The 21,314-nt window shown below is 43.3% G+C and overlaps 1 protein-coding gene across 1 annotated transcript in view; it reads left to right on the top strand.

Annotated features, from left to right (window-relative positions):
• SAMD12 (sterile alpha motif domain containing 12) overlaps positions 1 to 21,314 on the top strand; it is a 248,932-nt gene that overhangs the window by 31,499 nt on the left and 196,119 nt on the right. Inside the window, exon 2 of the mRNA XM_060115731.1 lies at positions 8,679 to 8,857. Coding sequence (XP_059971714.1) covers positions 8,679 to 8,857 — 179 coding nt within the window. The remainder of the gene's footprint in view (positions 1 to 8,678; positions 8,858 to 21,314) is intronic.

Raw genomic sequence — 21,314 nt, 5'->3', positions numbered from 1 at the left:
CCTTTAAAAATGTAAAAATTATTCTTGGCTCACAAGTCATATGTAAATGGGTGGTAGGCTGGATTTGGCCTATGGGCTGAAATTTGCTCACCCCTGCCATAGAAGATGTCCACTGGACCGGTTCCTTTACCCAAACAGACGTTGTGCTTCCTGTCCACTAGCTTAATCCAAGCTTATGTTCCTGAGATGTTTCTGGTACATTGCTTTATTTTCACGTTAAAACATTAGTGACCTGACACTCATGAACACGTCCTTATTCGTTCACGTAAAAGTTTTTGTGAGTATTCTGGGCACCAGAGGCCCCCAGATGAATTAAGACTTTTGCCCTCAGGTCTTCACAGTGGAAGACCTGGACTGAGTCTACCTCTGATGATGATTTTCTTGATAACAACATGTATTCTTATCATCTTTATTTATTTATTTATTTATTTATTTTTGCTGTGTTGGGTCTTCCTTTCTGCGCGAGGGCTTTCTCTAGTTGCGGTGAGCGGGGGCCCCTCTTCATCACGGTGCGCGGGCCTCTCACTGTCGCGGCCTCTCTTGTTGCAGAGCACAAGCTCCAGACGCGCAGGCTCAGTAGTTGTGGCACACGGGCCTAGTTGCTGCGCAGCATGTGGGATCTTCCCAGACCAGGGCTCGAACCCATGTCCCCTGCATTGGCAGGCAGACTCTCAACCACTGCGCCACCAGGGAAGCCCACAACATGTATTCTTAATGTACATCTTCCTTGCTAAGGTATTATACTTAGGTAAGCTTTCTAAGTCATAATGGGAGTTTTGAAACCCAGACTGTAATATTTTGCTAGGATTTCAGTTTTCTTATTTTTCCCCATGAGGAAGAGCTAAGCAATCATGTAACTGGTTAAAATGGAATCATATGTTAGTTTGGAACGGTTCATCTGAATGTTAGAGAACACCTGATTCAAAGTGGCTTAACAACTAGGATTATTTCTCCTCCAGAGCCCCAAGTCCAGAGGGAGGCAATTACGAACATAGAGTAGCCCAATGATGGCAGAGCCAGCGTGGCTGTTAGCCTCTTGGCTTTCACTCATGTTTGGAGCCCTATTGTCACAGAAGGTCTATAGCAGCTCTAGATAACACATCAGCATTCAAGGCAGAGAGAGGGAAGGAAGGGCGGTATCAACATCTGTTCTCTTTTGTCAGTTCCAGGACTGTCTTTTTATCCATCTGTTTAAGTCCCATTGGCAGGAACCTGTCAGCAGCTACTTGTAGCTGCAAGGGAGGCTGGAGGATTGAGTTTTTTTTTTTTTTTTTTTTTTTTTTTTGCGGTATGCGGGCCTCTCACTGTTGTGGCCTCCCCCGTTGCGGAGCACAGGCTCCGGACGCGCAGGCTCCGGACGCGCAGGCTCAGCGGCCATGGCTCACGGGCCCAGCCGCTCCGCGGCATATGGGATCCTCCCAGACCGGGGCACGAACCCGTATCCCCTGCATCGGCAGGCGGACTCTCAACCACTTGCGCCACCAGGGAGGCCCTGGAGGATTGAGTTTTGACTTTGTAGACATGCTGTGGGAGGTGGCAAGGAGGAGAGCATTGGGAATGTTTAGCCACCAGAAGTGTCTCCTGCAAAGGGTGGGAGGCCTTTTGTGATGCCCGGATTACTTCTAGAGAGTAGAGTTCTGCTGGATTTGCATCAGGAATATAACGAATAAGGCACTTCCCTTACTTAAATAGATATTTGGGAGAGTGTCTGCTATGTGAATATTATATATGAGAGATGTATGAAGCAAGGGCCATGTCCTCCAGGAACTTTTTCTCTAGCTATGAGCAAGAAATATACATGAAATGATAAACAATCTATCTCAATTCTAATAGCTAATGATGGGGATTGGAGTATATTTGCATCATAAGGTCATGTATTCATTTAGCAACATATATGAGGTGCCAAATACGTGCAGCTTAGTCTTTTCAGGTACATAGATGACTAACACTGTTTCTGTTCTGCAGAAGGCAGTCAAGTGAAACAGCAGTTCTGGGACAGCTCTGTGGTTCTGTGATTTACCATATCTTTGAATTATCCAATTAGGTTGGAAGCAACTCTTATTTGCTCTTTTGAAAAATAAAGGTCTAAGCTACTCATAAGAAGGGAATGACAGTCAGTAGGATTAAATCAGTATCTTTTCATCATACCTCTGCTCATTCTGTGAGCAATGATTCAGCATAACTGTACGTTAGTCATTTGGCTAAGCACTGGGCTTGTAAAGCTTAAAAAGAAGTCACTTGTTTCATGGGGCTCCTAGTTATAGAGTAGGCAGACATGTTAATAAATACTTGCAATGCATGGTGTATACACACACACACCAGATTTAATAAGAAAAAGAGACGTTGTCAACGTTGCTTAGGAGGCTATAACGCATACAAAATCAGTTAAAGCTTCACAGGGGAAAGAAGAAAGAGCATTTCTTATTTCCTGAAGGGTTATCCATGCAAATAAGGGAAGGGAAGAGTATATTATGGAAAAAGATCAATTCTGGCAAAGCAGAGAAGCACAAGACATCTCAGCAGCTGCAAGCAGCGTCTGTGTGTCAGTAGAAATGTAGGGGCAGGAGCCAGAGCAGCACCACTGGGGGTGTTTGCACAGCATCTCTGTTCACAGTGATGCTGGGAATAAAGGACCATTCAATTTGAATGAGGCTCTGTCCCTTGTCTCACTACAGGGAGAGTGTGGCGTGGGTGGGGACTGAAAGGACTGGGAAGCTGCATGACTTCTTGGCAAGTACAATCCACTTGTTCTTACAAATGAATGTTGTAATGCCAGCACATCCCTCAGCTCTTCTTGAATCATCTTGAGATGAAATGAAGCCTGGCACTTAGGCATAGTCTGTTACTGTGACCTAAGTCCCATCGGAATGGGACCCCTCAGAGGTCAGGGCCAGGAAGGCCCAGGCTCGCTTCCAGCAAGTGAAGCATGTCTTCTGCCAGTCAGGCTGGGGCCCATTTTGGAGAACATGCCCTTTCCAAGAACATTTTAAAGTAATCTGATACCATTGAGCTATTATTATCTATTATATTTTTTTAAAAAGAAAGCAAAAAACGTGTTATACCTGAAGATCACAATAAGATGATAGAAGACTAAAAATACTTTTGGAACTTTCCACTTAACAGAGGCAAGAGGGAGGTGAAATGAGAGGGAGTCCATTTTTGGTTTTTTGTTTTAAAATTTTATTGTAGAATATAACAAAATTGATCACTGGAACCATTCTTGAGTGTGCAATTCAGTGGCATTAAATATATTTATATTGTTGTGCAACCATCACCACTATCCATCTCCAGAACTTTTTCATCAACCCAAACTGAAACTCCATACTAAGCAATAAGTCCCCATTCTCCTCTCCTCCAGCCCCCGGTAACCACTGTTCCACTTTGTCTCTATGAATTTGACGGTTCTAAGTACCTCTCATAAGTAGAATCATACAATACTCGTCCTGTGACTGGCTTATTTCACTTCGCATCATGTCTTCAAGGTTCATCCCTATTGTAGCGTGTATCAGAATTTCATTCCTTTTTAATACTGAATAATATTCCGTAGTACATACATACAGCATTTTGTTCATCCATTTATCCATCGATGGCCATCTGGGTTCTTTCCACCTTTTGGCTATTGTGAATAATGCTGCTATAAACATGAATATACAAATATCTGTTCGAGTCCCTACTTCAATTCTTTGGTTGAATTGCTGTATCAAATGGTAATTCTATTTTATTTCTTTTTTTTGAGGAATTCGCCATACAGTTTTCCACAGAAGCTGTCCCGTTTTACATTCCCACCAGCAGTGTGCAAGGGTTTTCAATTTCTGAGGGAGTGGGTTTTCGCACATGTAAAAAGGATGGTGCCTTCAAATTGGCATCTCAGAACAATGCTAAAACATGTGTATTTGCATGAGGAATTTTCTCTAGGTTTTTAAAAGAGCAACGTTTGTAAAATCTGGTCTTTAACTCCTCATTTTAAGAGCTCACCATCAGTAACTTTAACATTAAAGCGACAGTGGCAGCCCTTCAGGTAAAGACCACAAGCAGCCTGCCATGTCAGTTCAATAACTAGAAATCCATAGGGCACAAGACTGGTTGGGAAGATCAGTGAAACAAGAAGATCTCAAAGCTGACCTGTGAGCTGCTGAGCCCATTATACTGAATAAATAACTTCAGTGAAAACAAGAAAGGGTAGAGATGAGGATAGAAAAGAGAAAGCAAATGGGGGCACCTTTTACATGATGAACAGAGAGATGGAGGTCACGGCATGTAAGAGGCCATTTAAAAGTCGCTTGATTTGTAAACATTAGGGACGTGAAATTTCAGGGTAAACAAAACACAGCCTGTCAGAAATGGTTTTAAACAAATAAACCCCAACACAAAAACCTAAATCAACTGCAGGATTTGCAGGCGAGGAGGGAACAGCTGTGGAGGATTAAAATATATGTGGGAAGAACGTGACATGTGTAGAAAGTCCAGATGCCATAACCCATCTCATGTCTAGAGATCTTACATTTTGTACACCTAGTATTTACTAGCAGAGAAAAGATCCCTTTTGATGAAGGCATAGTTGTGTAAAGACAGAAGATTGGTGGTTCGTTCAGCAGCTGAACTGCCTATTATGTGACCAGTGCTGGACTGGGCAGTGGAAATGGAGCTGGCCGTTGTGGTCGGTGAAGCAGACAGGTCAGTTAGACAGACATCCTCAGAGAGTGAGGGGATGAAGCGCCAGGATGTCAGAAGCTCCTAGAAGGCTTTCTGAAGAAGTCTGAAAAGACACGTGGGCTGAGTGGGAGTTCACTTCCCAAAGAAGGAAGTAAGGTTGAGGTGGAGGAGAACTTCTTTCTAGGAGGAGGGACCAACATGAGCCCAAGTGAGGGAAGTACGAGAGTCTCATGGGTGGGGAGGTGATGGCAGAGGAGAACAGGAGGTGCTGGAAGCTATGGGCAGCTCAGTGATATTCCTAGGCCATGAATTTCAAGGCAGGAAGCAGCTGGGAATCATGCTGGAGTAAGATCAAAGATACACACTTGTTTCTTTTCCTCACTCATCTCTAAATCTGTCCCATGCCCATCCGCCACCTCCCGACACAGGCTCACCTCTTTTTAATAATCACAATTTTAATATGTTGAATTGAAGATTCATTGTAAGTAGACTGATCTTTGGAGGTGGGGAAGCTGATTGATATTAACAGTAATTAGCCTCATGCTCTCATAGGTTTTGTTCTTTTTCTACTACTGCCTGAATTGGGCATTGCAGTTGGTTCTCCAGCATCTATTCCACCCCTGCCTTGTTGAATAACAGCGATGTGGTTTGGGGACTTGACCTTAGGTGAAGGTCATCTGGTTTAAGGGTAATCCTGTCTCTTTGGGGACTTGACCTTAGGTGAAGGTCAGCTGGTTTAAGGGTAATCCTATCTCTTTAGGGACTTGCCTTTAGGTGAAGGTCAGCTGGTTTAAGGGTAATCCTATCTCTACTGCCAGGGTTTTAGTTCACTAACGGATGTGTATCATTCACTTTGGGCCAATGAGAAAAGACCCAAGTTTGGAGAAGGATTTGGGGAAGAAAACTATGGTCAATCAAGCTGTCTCTATTGCTAGATGAGAACCAGAAGCTTGTAGCCCTAGTGCCATGTGGGGACCCAGGCTTAGGATAAAGGTGATGTTATGGATAGCAAAATAGAAAGATGAAAAAGAGTCCTTGATGGCGCCGTTGAACTTGGAAATCAGCTAACTCAGAACTTTTCCCACTACTGGGCTTCCTCTCCTGACAGATAATGATTTTCCTTACTGCTTAATCTATTTTGGGTTTGTTCATCTGAAACTTGAAATCATCTGCAACCTAAATGATACATGATCTTTGTGACCTTCAGTAGACACCTGTATGACTTTTTATGACTATAACCCTTTGAGCCTCATTTCCCTTGTCTGTGAAATGAATATAATTATGTCTCAGAGTTTTTCATGAAGATTATTTGAGACGCACCACAAATCGAGGGAAGAGGCATGAACTAATACATGCTGAGTGCCTACGAGGCACCATGAAATAGACTGGTCCTTGTTTTAGGAAGCTTAAAGGCTAGAAGGGAAATTCAGATAATTTTGATATAAAATAGTTTAAATAGGGTCACATGCATATGGATCTTTGTACAATAAGTTTTTAAAGATCATTCGTACAATGTTGACTACTTGCCATTCCAGGCACATGATTCAAATCTGAAGAGTTGATACTTAAACCAAAACCTGAAGCATAAGTAGGGGTTAGGTGAAGAATGGGGAAGAACAGTTCAGGCAAAGAAACATTATATACAAAGTCCAGAGGGGACAGATTATGAACGGCCTTGTTGGCCATGTTAAAGATTTTTGAATGATCTGGGTGTAAAATGAAGCCATTAGAAAGTTGTTTTTTTTTACTTTTTTATTAAGGAAAATTTCAACAGACAAAAGTGGAAGGAGTAGTATAATAAATCCCCATGAATCCACCAATTAGCTTCAAGAATTATCAACGCATGGCCAATCTCATCTCATCTATATCATTCTCTTGTCCCCCATCCACTTTTTGTACAGTAGGTCCTTGTTGGCTATTTATTTTAAATAAAGCAGTGTATATATTTCAATCCCAAACTCCCTAACTATCCCTCCCCTCCAGGTAGCCATAAGTTCGTTCTCTAAGTCTGTGAGTCTGTGTCTGTTTTGTAGCAGAAGTCTCTTGAACTAACCTATACATTTTTTTTTTTTCTTTTTTTTGCGGTATGCGGGCCTCTCACTGTTGTGGCCTCTCCCGTTGCGGAGCACAGGCTCCGGACGCGCAGGCTCAGCGGCCATGGCTCACGGGCCCAGCCGCTCCGCGGCATATGGGATCCTCCCAGATCGGGGCACGAACCCGTATCCCCTGCATCGGCAGGCGGACTCTCAACCACTGCGCCACCAGGGAGGCCCATCCTATACATTTTTAAATGGGATTGCGGGGGTCCAGCGAGGAAGAGCAGTTGGGCTGGTCACATTCTGGGGGACAGAGATGAGTAGCTTGGACCAGGGTGATGGCAATGGAGGTGTGGAGTGAAGTAGGTGGATGGGAGCAGCATTTTGAGTGTAGTGCTTACTGGCTCTGGTGATAGATACGAGGGATGTGGTGACTTATGGAGAGAGTGTGTCAAGGAGGACTCTTCAGTTTCTGTGTAACTGAAGACAGGAGAAAGTGAATATTTTTTGGTAGAAAAACCAAGGTTCAGTGTGAACATGTTACGTGTGAGATCTGTGATACACTGACATTGGGATGTTGAGTCACAGTCTTACATCTGAGGCTCATGAGAGAGGTCTCTCTGGGCTGGATGTAAAATTTGAGAGTCATGGTCAGGTTGATTGCATCAGAAGTGCTGGGAATGGATGGGACCTGTTAAGGGAGAAGTGGAGAGTGGGGAAAAGAACACCTGACTGACTACTTCTGGGAAGGCTTCCCTCATCTCTCAGGTGTAAAATATTCTTTCACAAGCCTGATCAAGAGAAAAGGAAACCCTGGGGTGCTAAGTAAAGGGAAGTATTTTAGAATCACAGACGTCCTGTAATGGGGAAGAATGCTGAGAAAGGGGGAGACTGAAGATCCTGGGTAAAAGGAGATTACTGATGAAGTGGAGTCTCGAGGGAGATGGGAGGGGATTGGAGGTTCTGGCCTTAAATCCTCTGAGACCAAGGGGAAGTGGATAAGGATGGAAGTTTAGCTACATTTGAAGGCTTGAGGGTCACAAGGAGATGAGAGAATTCTCCACCAGAGACCTCAAAACACACATACCAGCTATATGTACATAAGTGTGTGCACATTCACTCACACACACCCGTTGGTTCATGGAAGTCATCCAGGGGGAATGTATGTTTCCTATAACATTCCCCGCTATTTCTTTGATAGTCATGGATACACAGGAGGAACTCCTATGTGGAATGAATAAATATACTCAGTATGAGCTTTAGATTTTATTTGTGAGGGTATCTGCGTTAAAGGATGTGGAGAGATAAGGTGAAAATAGGAAGCTACTAGGCTGAGCTCCCTTAAACCCTCCACTCTGACCTTTCCTTCTTTCATGGAGGAGTAGTAACTGTTTTAAAACCACTAGTTCTTTTGTTTCTTGTCTGCCTCTTCTATTTCATTGTGAGTTCTTTGAAGCTAACATCTGTCGTATATAAATCCGTGCTTGCAGGGCCTGGTCCAGGAACGGCACACAGTAAGTGCTCAGTAAATATTTGTTGAATGACTGCAAGAGGGTGGACTTGGAGTGGATGCTTGAAGAATAGAGAAGATTCAGAAATGGGAGGGGCTGAGCAGTTTTCCAGATGGAAGCAGAGATACACACTAAACTGCAGGGGTTGAAATGATTGCATGTGTGGAAGGCAGTACCCAAGTTGCCTGATTTGGTATTGTCATCTGTAATTTGGGGGTTAGTTGCTTGCCCAAGGTCAAACAACTTGGAACTGATGGTTCCTGGATTTGTACTCTAGTCTTTCTGACTTCAAAGCTCGGGATTTCCCACCATACGATGCTCCCTCTTCACCAAATCGTTTCCCATAATTATGACCCCCATCTCTCAACTTGGTGATTCCTTGTATCTTCCCACATAGGCCAGATGAAATGTTGTCTTTCATGGACACCTCCTTTATAGGATCTGTTTTCTGAGTTTAGATTTTTTTCCTCTTTCCTAGCTCTCCACTGCGGTTTGAATCCACGGGGTATTGATCACCCTGCCCGTGCTGAAGGTATTAAACTGCAAATTGAAGGTGAAGGTGTTGATTCTCACTCTATTAAAAACAAAAATTTCCAGAAGGTGCTTGACCATAAAGGAACCCCCAAGCGACTGCAGGCAGAAGCCGAGACAGCTAAGGTAGGTAATAATCCAGTAAGTTAAGGAGATGCTGAAGCTGCAGCTTTGCTATTTTGTGGTCCAGCCCCAGATAAGAACTGATGGTGCTTTCATTAATTAGCATTGTATCTTCAGTTAAAGAAACAGTGCTCCTTGATTGCAGGTAATGAGAAATGAAAATATTGACCACGTACCCTTTAGAGTGAAATTGAAACACATTTGTGGTCAGTTTCATCACATGAGGCTCTGAGGATGGTATAGAATGAGCTACAGGGAAGAGTGCCTTGGAATTAAAGCTGAAAGATTTGTTTGCCAGGCTCAGATTTGTCATTTTATGATATTGGACAAGTCCTGTGACTTTTCAAGCCTCAGATTTTTCACCTATAGAATGGGTATCAGAAAAACTCCATCCTCCATTAGGTTGAACAGATGAAATAATATTATGTATGTGGAAGTGTTTTGTAAAAGGCCCAGTTGGCTGCATGAGTATGAGGGGGCTTTTTGCTGACAATCACAATAACAAGTAATATTTTATTAAATATATACATATATGCCAGGTACTATTTGAAGGACTCTTGATATACTGGCTTATTGTCTCCCTGTAACAATTCTATGAGGTAGACAATAGTAAACAAGACCCTAATTAATGAAAGGTAAAATTGTTTTATTTTGTTGCAGGATACTTTGTTCTTTTAGTCTTTTAGCCTAGATGTTGGTATAAAACACACCTTGGTAAACTGGGAGGATGGATGATTCTTTAGTAAGAGCAGCATCTTTCAAAGGTTTTCTGCAATGGAACTGGCACTGTATGGGTTTTTGTCTGCAATCAGTGAAGATGCTCTTGTTGGAGGTGTATATTAGTTTGCCCCTTGGAAGTTGAGATGACTAATCTTCGTGTGGTTATTTGATTTCTCCCTCGTGCATTTCCTTCAAAGGAATTTCCTTTCAAATGTTTGTTGAGTGGATGAATATGTGCATGCCTTGGAAAGCAAACGTTGCAATCATCCAAGAAAAGCCTTAAGTAGAAAGGTCACTTGGCTGTCATACAATAACCGCCACTCCCCCCAGAAAATGCCTTCCAAAATCAGATGTGAATTTTTCTTCTTTATCTATAGTTTTGAATGATTACCATGGCTCCTTCCCTTCTTTAGTGTGGATAATTACAAACTGATGACATAATGAGTGTCTGTGTGTCTGTGTTGTAGGGAGTGGAGAATGATTAACAAGGAAGATATTGCAGATATTTTGCACTAGATATGGTAGCTGAGAGAAATTGCACCTTATAGGAAACTGGTTGATTACTGAGGTTTGGTCTGGAAGAGGAGGTGGGAATAAGTGAGCCCTATTATGACATGTAAATCCGATCAGCCACTGGTGCTATCTTGAAAGAGTGAGAAAAAAATGTCTTAAGGGTCTTCTTTAACTAGGAAGATAAATGGTTTGTCGGAGTAGGATCTTTTCAAAGATATGCTTAAAATATTAAAAATTAGAGTGGGGAAAAAGAAAACAATTTATTGACATTTGCCTGATTTAATTCACCTTTCAACATGTCCAGATTCTCTTTTATTTGCACAACAGATGGGTGATATAAGAAGTTTGATTCAAACCTGATAGGGTTGGATAACTTCCGAATTATTTGGAATGTGTGCAATTGTAGTAAACCCTGAATCTTCATGTCAGTAGCACCTGCCTTTGCCTCTAGATCATTTTACGTTTGCTTTGCTGAAAACCTACTTCACTGAGAATGTAGTTGTCCATAATGAACCTTTCCTCAGGAATAGCCTCCAGCTGGAAACCACACTCATCTGAGTTTCTCCAGATCACCTACAATGAAACCCCCAAACAGGGTTGAGAGGGGATTCTGAACGTCTTCACATTGACATGTTTAGGAGTGAACAGATGAGGAGCTGTTGTTACAAAGTATTTATTTTTTCATGCAGGTCTTGATGGCAGTGGTGGTTGCTGGGGGGACAAAATAAAAAGAGCTTGATTACTGCAGACCTGCAGTGTCACAGACCCTGGAGATTCTGAGCCCCAGACAACGTGAACATGTTCTGTGCATGTACAGACACACTGAAATGTGCCCTCCTGGTGCACTTAGAGGGTTATTGGAGTTGTGAGTCATCCTTTTTCCTTGGGTAAAGAATTGAATCCCTGGTAACTTGACCTACTCTAAACTTACCCTAAAAAACCTCTGGCTAGAAATGCACGCACTTAAAGCCACTCAGTAGTGTAAGTTGGTACAGATTTTCTGGAGGACAGTCTGATAGAGTTATCAACATTTTACATGTGTATAAGTTTTGAGCCAGTAATTCCCTCTCTAGGAACTTGTCCTAAGGAAATAATCATCCAGATGTGCAAAGATGGCTGCAGGAGAATGGTCACTCTAGCCATGTTTATAATATGAAAACAATATCCTTTCATAGGACATTGGCTTAAGAAACTGTGTGTTCGTGGAATGGAATAGAGTTCTCCCTTTATAAGGGTGAGGGAGACCTATGTGTACTTATCTTAGTCTATTCAGGCTGCTATAACAATACCTTAAACTAGGTGACTTATAAACAATAGAAATTTATTTCTCACAGTTATGAAGGCTGGGAAGCTCAGGATCAAGGTGCCACCAGATTGAGTATCTGATGAGAGCCTGCTTCCTGGTTCATGGACAGTCGTCATCACACTGTGTCCTCACGTGGTGGAAAGGGACCAGGAATCTCTCTGGAGTCTCTTTTACAAGGGCACTAATCCCATTCATGAGGGCTCCACCCTCATCACCTAAGCACCTCCCAAAGGCCCCTCCTTCTAATACTATCACATTGGGGGTTAGGTTTCAGCATGTGAATTTTAGGGAGACACAGACATGCGTCTGTAGCAGTGTTTATGTGGGAAAATGAGTATGCTGCTATTTTAGAGTGGGGAGAGGAGGGAGAAGGGCAAGTTACTGCACACAGTAAAACGTTCTCATTTTCATAAAAATATCTTTTCTCTGTAAAAAGGCATCACCGAGTCTGAAAGAGTTCATTCCACAGTTTGAGCAGCAATTTACATCTGGAGCTGTGATTATGGGGAAAACTTTCTTTTTCTGCACTTGAGTTTTTTTTTTTTTTTTTAAGGATATGTACCCTTTCAAGCATATTTATTTTAAAGCCCTTTTCAGATTGTCCCATTAACTTAAACAGCTCATCCATGACTTTTCCTGTTTGTTGAGTCTGTATTCTGCCTTTGAGGGTGCTGTCTTTCCTCCCGTGGCTCCTAATGCTTGCTGGTTATTTGCCAAGGAGGAGTTATCTTGGGGACTATGAATGCCTTGTGTTGTGGAGGCCATTTGATGAGGTGCTTTTTGTAGTCTTTGTGCTGCTGAAGCAAGCACTGATGAGGTGCTTTTGTGTTTGTCTCTTCCTGAACTTTTTGGGATGTAATAGCTTTGACCAGGTGTTTAATTATGTTTCAATTTGATGTTCTCTTTGCTGACGCACTACACGAATCAAGTCCCCCCAGATGTGCTCTCCCATCTGCAGACTTCACACAGGAACCTGGTTCTAGCATGCTATCACGCCTGTAGGTTCTGCCACTTTTGGTCTGGCCAAGTTGGGCTTTGAAACCAATCCCTGTTCCAGATCTCCAGCAGGCATACTGTGTTTCAGTCCTCCTCATTGCTGTGGGCTCCTGGCACCTAGAGATGTCTCTTTGGCCTTATATAAATTTAAAAATATATTTTCTAGTATCTTTAAGTTTTTAGAGCCTGAGAAGAGATTGTATAGCACAAGTTTAATCTACCATCTTAACCCTGAAATTTACATTGCTTTCATAATTAAAAAATATCTCTATCACTACATATCTTTGGAAAAATCATCCTTTTTGTTTCTTTATCTTAAATGTGATTTGGCACCCTTGGCCCCAGTTACCCTAAAGACTAGGGCCCTGATTCCAGAAAGAGGTTATCAGTGCTATGAGTTGCCATCAGCTCTTATAGACAAAAGAGAAATCAATAGAGAACCAAGCTCACTTTGTTTTGTTTTTTTTGGCTGCACCGCATGGCATAAGGGATTTTAGTTCCCCAACCAGGGATCAAACCCGTGCCCCCCCTGCAGTGGGAGCACAGAGTCTTAACCGCTGGACCGCCAGGGAGCTGGACCCCCGAGCTCACTTTTAAGCCTTATTATTAGGTAGCATAGAGTCTAGTTGGAAAAAAAAAAAAAAAGAAACAGATTCAATTGAATTGTGGATTTGCAAAAGCTATTTACCATTGGGAGTGCTAAATGCCAGTGAGGACTTAGGAATTCAGAGAGTATGCATGCCATACCACAGCTGCAGTTATAAGTTCAAAATGCAGAAACTATGTTGACTTAGCTTTACAGGTGGATACCCGGCAAGGGATAGTACGTATAGCATTTCGTCTCATCCAGGGGGCCAGAAGGTATGAAGGTACACAGCTGCTTCTGTTCCTTCACCCACACAGGGGCGCCTACAACTGCCACAGATGAGACCCAAGGTGAGGATGAGCTTCCTTGACTCACAGAAGGCACAGCCTCTTTTTCCCACCATTCTTTTTACCATTCTAGTCATGTGGGCCCAAGGCCATCTCACTGGTCCTGTAGACCAGGTGTGGTCCACAGAGCAGTTTTCAAGGAAGCAGCGCTGTGAGCCCCTGGGGTCCTTCCCGGACAGGCCTGAGGTTAATGAACCCTTCCTTCCAGAGCAGTAGGCATGGGGCTGCCAGAGGGTAGGTACTCCAGGAGAGGAAGAAATGCACCTATGCTGTGAAATATGGGTAACATTCAAACATGCAGTAGTAAGAATGGAAGGCGTCCTTAGCAATGGTGTGGCCACAGACATCCTCAGGTGCTCTCAGCAACAGTCTCCTTGAGTCCAGGTTTGTGTTGCGGAAGATGAGGTTGGAACAGTAGGTTGGGGCCCAGTCGTATGGGATTTGAATGCTAAGAGCATAGATTTATTTTCTATCTGCACCATCCAATATGGTAGCCACTAGCCATGTGTGGCTATTAAATCCATTAAAAATGAATAAAATGGGCCTCCCTGGTGGCGCAGTGGTTGAGAGTCCGCCTGCCGGTGCAGGGGACACGGGTTCGTGCCCCGGTCTGGGGGGGATCCCACATGCCGCGGAGCGGCTGGGCCCGTGAGCCGTGGCCGCTGGGCCTGCGCGTCCGGAGCCTGTGCTCCGCAGCGGGAGAGGCCACAACAGTGAGAGGCCCGTGTAACGCAAAAAAAAAAAAAAAAAAAAAATGAATAAAATGAAAAATTGTTTCCTTGGTCACACCAGCAAAATTTAAAAGTTCTCCATGTGTCTAGGGATTACTGTCTTGGATAGCACAGACATAGAACATCACAGAAAGTTCTGTTGGACAGGCTGCTCTGGTTTGTGGAAGCCACTGAAGTTTTCTGGGTATAGGAGTGAGTGAGATGAAAAGATGGAATTGTGTGATCTGACCCTTGTCCTTGGGCCTGGGGGGACATGTGCTTCAATCATGAGAAAAATGTGGAAAGGGGAGTCTGTTTTGAAAGTGATATCCCTAAATGCTCTGATGGTTGGAATTTGAGTTTCCATGGCAACTCGGGCTATGGACTAAGATCAGCCCATCAGCAAACAGTATCCTGGCTGTTCACCTTGGAACTCTGGAATGTGTCCTCACAAGTGGCCTAAATACAGCATTGGGAAACTAGAAACTCTTCACTTCTAGACTTGCTTTTCTAGGTGCTTATGAGGAAACTTACCCTGTGTTTTCATGCCTGTGAAAGAAGGGTTTCATAAGGTTAATCTTTATTTTTTCTTGCCAGCAATGCTAATTCTCCAGAGGCTGTAAAGTGGTGAATCAGAGTAATGATCAAGTCTTGGTGGCTTTTTGTGTGTCCCTCTTATATGTGTCACTGCCCCCGTTTTATTTATAAAATCTCTGTTTTGCAGCTGAGAAAACAAAGAATTGGAATGGCTTGCCAAAACTTAGTTTCTGGCTAAAAATTGGAGGAAGATGAAATTCACATCTAAGTATAATGACCCTGAAACCATGATTTTTTTCACTCCTTTAACATTAAATGTACAAATGATTTATTTACTTGAAAAGAAAATATAATCTGATATACTGAGAATCTGGCCAACTAGGTGAAAGAAGAGGTTAAAATGCTGCCCGTATTCTTCCTTTCTTGGATAGAAACACAGCAGATCTTTATTGCTGTATTACATAAGGGAGAAGCAGCGCCAGCATCCAAAACAGTGAATAATTGCCTGCATTTGGCTTTGGGATGCATTCTGTGAATCTTTGGCAGCAGATAGCCTTTTCTCATTAGGCTAATATTAGATTTAGTTTGTGTTTCTTTGGCACTGAGTTAAAGGAGCTGGCCTGGAATTCTGTGCTGGAGGCAGGAGGAGGAGAAAGCCAGGTGCTTTGGATAAGCCACAGGTGGATAAATGAGAGTTGACTGGAGAGCCGCTGGTGGACGTTTGCAAGAGTGGGCAGGAAGCAGTAATCTGGGATTGAAATGGAAAGTTCAAAGAATTTTGACTTGGGTTACAGATGAAGGGTGGATTGTACTTAACCTTGATCAAATTACATGGCTCAGCTGCCTCTGAGAAGGTCTGTAGCAATTTGGGGATAGAATGATCTAATTCTTGGCTCTCTGTATTTCTTGGCTTGGGGATCAAGAGTGTCTCCAAAAGAAGCTGCCAACCCAATATAATGTCACCAATGATAGGAAAGGACATAATGCATGGGAAACATAATAAGCACATCCTTAGTTAAGAATTGTCAGGGGTCAGAATAAGAGAGACCAGCCAGAATGACTTCATGCTATGTGAGTTCCAGCTCCCCGCAACCCGCCCCATATATACACTGGGCACTTGGAAAGAAAGAAACTACCATTAACCCATATTTGAAAAGGTAAGCATTTATTACCAAAGTGTTGAGCTCTGAAAAGTGCAACAATAGAGCATGTATTTGAGCCACTGTTTCATGGTACAATCAACCAAGAAGGGACCTTAGGGAACATCTGACTACCTGATTTATTTCATAGGTGAGGATGAGAATATATGACTTCTCCAAAATCTTGAAGCTAGTAGTGGCATAGCCTAGCCTAAAACAGTAATTCTGACCCATGGCCACTGCTTTCCTCTCTGTTGTGCTGACAAATCTTATACAAAACAACAAGAGCCTGCAGCCATTTGGTTAATATTCCTTTTCTTGTGTACCAGGACTGTAGTACATGCCGTTTGAGGATGCAAAATGGAAAGTTGCATCAGGGGAGGTGGAACCCCTATCAGTGGGTGGATCAGAGCCCAGTTACAATTCCATCGACAGTTTTGACACGGCAAAGATAAGCCTCTGAAAGAAAGGGCATTTGAGTTCTAAGGGTGGCTTGTCTGGTAGCACTCTGCCCAAATACTTTTCTTTTCCAGCCTGAAATGCTGGAGATAATATGTAAACCTTTCAACCGTGGCAGCAGTTAGAACCATAACAGTCAGAACTGATTGAGAGATTTCAGAATTGTATGCATCTATATAAAGGCAAAGGTATAATTTGTACCTAAGAAAGAGACAGACATAGGTGGCACACAGGACAGCAGTGAGCTTCTTCTGTAGCTGTGTTGAAAAGACTCCCAGTCCTTGATGGGTGATGCTGGAAAAGCCATATCTAAAAGCCCTGGTCAACTCAGCTGAGTGAGGAACTCAAGAAGCAGATAAAGTAGAACTTGAGAGAGAAGCTTGAGGCCAAGTAAGATGAACAGCAGAAGGTGGTGGAAGAAAGCGGGGTTGGGCCTTTGCACACATGGCTAGAAGGATGATGCTAGCTAGCTCCTGGTGAGGGGCACTGTCGTTCAACAGACACACACCATCTCTGAACATATAGTGTCACCCTCTTTCTCTCTACATACACACCAGATGGTAAAACGTTTTATAAAATCCATATTATTAAGATTTTTAAGTGTATCTTTGCTTTCCCTGGTATTCTCTGTCATAGTTGCTGTTGAACTATGAATACTTGGACTCAGGTGACCATTTAGAACAGGGGTGTGCAAACTTTTGCTGTCAAGGGCCAGATAGTAAATGGCTCTGCATGGTGGATGTCGCAGTCCCCACGTGACTTTGAGGAAGTGGATGCATTTCACTGAGATGCTTACATGGGGCCCTGTGGTTTAGATGCACATCTTCACTGCTCCACATTGGCTCGGCTGTGCCTCAGCCGATGGGAGGAGCTGGGCCGCTCAGCTTTAGACACTGCACACCCAGCATTCTGGAGCAGTGTTGGGGGAGGGTGAAAGGTGGACAGGGTACTTGGAATCATTTTTTTTAAATACCTTGCTTTCTCTTCTTTCTTCTCTATAAGTATACAGATGGCTACTGCTTATGTTCTATTTGGATATAAATTGCCAAAAGTTAATAGCTGTAAAGGGAAAAAAACATGGTAATAAGTAATACAGCATTTTAAACTGTCCTGGCATCACTTATACATTGAGAAAACTAGAGTATTCCATTATGTAAAAAAAAAAATGCGAATTGCACAGCCAGTTCTGTTGTTTAGAGATCAATTATTCATCAGCACATCGTGGTCAGTCATTCTACCGCCACTGCGTATTCTGAAATCCACACGTGCTCCACCTGCACTGCTATCACCCGGGTCGACCTCATCATCTCTTAACTGGCTTCCACTTCACTCCTGCCCTCCTGTGATCCATTCTTCACCTGGTGGTCTTGAATCAAAGGATACCACTCACTAGCTTAGCATCCTTAATGGTTTTTCCTAGCACTTAAAGTAGAAATCCAGACTCATTCCCATGGTAAGAACCCAAGATATTTTGGCCATGCTTGACCTCCCTAGTTCCCCCTCATATCAGGCTTCCCTCTGGTTGTCTGAGCTCCAGACATACCCGTCTTTCTGTTTCTCAAATGTACCAAGGTCGTGCTCTCCTGAGTGCATCCATACTTGCCATCCAGCCTGCCTGTATTTGCCCCCTTGATCATTGCACCACTGGTTCCTTATCACGTAGGTCTCGGTCAAAGGTCCCTCTGCAGAGAAGCCTGACCGCTCGAGTCACACTTTCTGACATCACTGTTTGTCCTCCATAGAGCTTCTTCCTGTCTGAAATCATCCTATTTATTTTCTGTGTCTCCAGTAAAATGTAAACTCCTTGAGAGCAGTGATCTTGACTGTCTTGTTCACTGCTACAGCATCAGTGCCTGCTACAGGGTGCAGCGCATCATAAGGAATACACTTTTGGGCTTCCCTGGTGGTGCAGTGGTTGACAGTCCGCCTGCCGATGCAGGGGACGCGGGTTCGTGCCCTGGTCCGGGAAGATCCCACATGCCGCGGAGTGGCTGGACCCGTGAGCCATGGCTGCTGAGCCTGTGCCTCCGGAGCCTGTGCTCCGCAACAGGAGAGGCCACAACAGTGAGAGGCCCGCGTACTGCAAAAAAAACAAAACAACAACAAAAAAAAGAATACACTTTTTCTCTCTTCAAGCAAGCAGGAGGATGCATCTTGCTGGATCCTGTAACAGTTGTCAATGGCAGGGAATGCTTTTCTGGACGGTGGGTGCAAGTGGAACATTGTCCACAGGATGAGCAAGGGATACTTCCATAGCTACTCCATTACCCTTCATCCTCAAAGTCTAGGTTGTCCCTTAGACTAGGCAAATACCTGTTTGTAGTCTGTGGTAGGCATTCCAAACTTCACTTAGGCCAAGAGTCTCCAACCTGCAGATGAGGACCAGTGATCTCTCTGCTACCTCCAGGGTTGGCCAAGATTTCAGAGGGCGAGGTTCCTTCACCCCCACCCATAGCTATTCACCATCCTCGGTGTAAGCATCAGCTGACTACCCTGATTTCTGTCCCATTTCCTTGAAGTCAAAACTTGAAGGTAATAGAAAGCAGCAGCTTCTCCTGAAATGATCTGGAACTCCTGACTTAAATTGAAAATCAGACCACCAGGTACCAAGCAACACCTAAGACATTATTGCCAGGGATTTATGAATTAGAAATAGTTTTCAAGTGTTGCTTTCCCATGTGCCCATACATATCTATTAGTCTGCTTGAGCTGCTGTAACAAAATTCCATAGATTAGGTAGCTTCAATCATAGACATGTATTTCTCACAGTTCTGGAGGCTGGAGTCCAAGATCAAGGTACCATCCAGTGTGGTTCCCGGCAAGGGCCCTCCTCCTGACTTGCTGATGGAAACCTTCTGCCTGTGTCCTCACATGGTGGAGAGAAAGTGAGCTCTAGTCTCTCTTCCCCTTCTCAAAAGGGCACTACTCCTATCCTGGGGCCGCACCCTCATGACCTTACCTAAATCTAAGCATCTCCCAAAGGCCCTATCTCCAAATACCACCACATTGAGGGTTAGGGCTTCAACATATGAATTTGGGAGGGGCCACAAACATTTGGTCCAGAATATATACCAAATATGCATTTTGGCCAAATGGCTGAGTGTTCAGTCACTATTTGGCTCAAGTGGAATATTATCATCATAGAAGAGATGTCTGTCATACAAGGATAAACCTGAAAAATTAGTAAGAATACCTATTTATTACAACTTAAAGTTATACCAAGCAGATTTTTTTTAAAAATCGGCATTGTAGTGCAGTGTAATAATTCCTCAGAGCTGTCGGCTCCTGTGGTTTTTTTTACTGCACATTTATGATACTGAAAATATACCCTTTCACCTGAGGTCAGTGGAGGAGCAACATACATTTTGGTCCAGCTCTGCCACTGCAGGGTCGTGCTAATGGTGATATTCCCAAGTCATTAAGCCTTCATCCTCTCTGATGATAACTGACTGAAATAAAGACTTCAACTCTTGGACTTGCCATCTTAGTTGAAGCACATGAGGCAATTTCATTGAAACAATCCCATAAACTAAAGCTTTGGGCTGTATTTTTTTTATAAGTTTATTTATTTTTGACTGCATGGGGTCTTCATTGCTGCACACGGGCTTTCTCTAGTTGTGGCGAGCAGGGGCTACTCTTTGTTGCAGTAAGCAGGCTTCTCATTGCAGTGGCTTCTCTTGCTGTGGAGCACGGGCTCTAGGTGTGCAGGCTTCAGTAGTTGTGGCACACGAGCTCAGTAGTTGTGGCGCATGGGCTTAGTTGCTCCACGGCATGTGGGATCTTCCCAGACCAGGGCTCGAACCTGCATCCCCTGCATTGGCAGGCGGATTCTTAACCACTGCGCCACCAGCAAAATCCCTGGGCTGTATTTAAAGAAGATGCTTTTTAAAAATTCTCAAGATCAAGCTGAATTTTGTTGCCATCCCTGTGGTTTTCTTTCTTCAAAGATGTTTTCACAATATTCACTGTAAAACATGATTTTCAATTCAGCCAGAATGATCTTGTGAATGTGCCCGTCAGATCATGTTGTTCCTTTGCTCAGACTCCTCTCATCACTCCCCATTTTCCTCAAATTAAAAGCCAAAGTCCTTTGGTGCCCTCCGGGACCCAGCATGAGCTGTTCCCTGGCAAGTCACTCATGTCATCTGCTGCTATACTCTTCCATGTTTAGGCTGCTCCTGGATTAAACCAGGTGTCTTCCCACCTCAGAGCCCTTGTACTGCCTGTTCCCTCTGCCTGCGATGTCTTTTTCTCAGGATGCACAAGGCTCACTCCTTCATCTTCTTAAAATGTTTGCTCACACATAACCTCAGGGAGGTTTTCTGGGCTGTTGTATCAATATTTAAATAATGACCTCTTTCCCAGTGCCTCTCATCCCCGGCTCTTTTGTTATTCCCACTCAACACACCCATCACTTTCTAAAACAGTGTATCATCTCCTTATCTATTACGTGTATTATTATTTTATGTCATCCATCTGAGTGTAAACTATGTGAGGGCAGGGACCTGATTTGTTTTTTTGATCTATCCCTAAGACTACTAACCATGCTTGGCACTTCATAGGGGCACAATTATTTGTTGTTTAAATGAATTCTTGTAATCAATGTGCATTTAATTTTCACCTGGCTGATAAACTTTTAATAGAAAAAACAAACCAGGAGATTTTCCAAGTTACATGTACAACGCCTCCTTTTATTGGAAAGGGAATTTTCACATGGCACTAGTAAACCCAGAGAAACATCCCCATCTGTGTTACTAGCAGCTATGATGATTAGATGTGTAAGTAACCTACGTGATCAAATGATCATTAATTGTGCACAAGGTCAAGGTTGCCAAAAATAGAGCTGAAATGGCATTTGGCTACTTGGCCTGCCAAAAACCAAGGCTGAAGCCAAATCCTAACAGAATTTTGGCCAAATGCCACAACCAAAGCTGAACTTCATTGCCTCCCTGTTCTTTACGTAATTAAGCAGTTTAGCTCCTAAAGGCTCTCATGTCTGACTTGCCCATTTTGTAATCTGGTTTTGGGGAGAAATCTGATACCAGCCTTTTCTCCTTTTGTACTAAATAGACAAAAAAGGGTTAACGCTATACATGCCTGGATAGTAGAAACTTCTTGGAGGTAGCCAGAACTGTAACAAACAAACA

This window comes from Mesoplodon densirostris, chromosome 13 (assembly GCF_025265405.1).
Source record: "Mesoplodon densirostris isolate mMesDen1 chromosome 13, mMesDen1 primary haplotype, whole genome shotgun sequence".
In the NCBI taxonomy this organism is placed as follows: Eukaryota; Metazoa; Chordata; class Mammalia; order Artiodactyla; family Ziphiidae; genus Mesoplodon; species Mesoplodon densirostris.
Note: the sequence above shows the minus strand (reverse complement) of the source record. Positions and strands in the feature narration are given on the sequence as shown.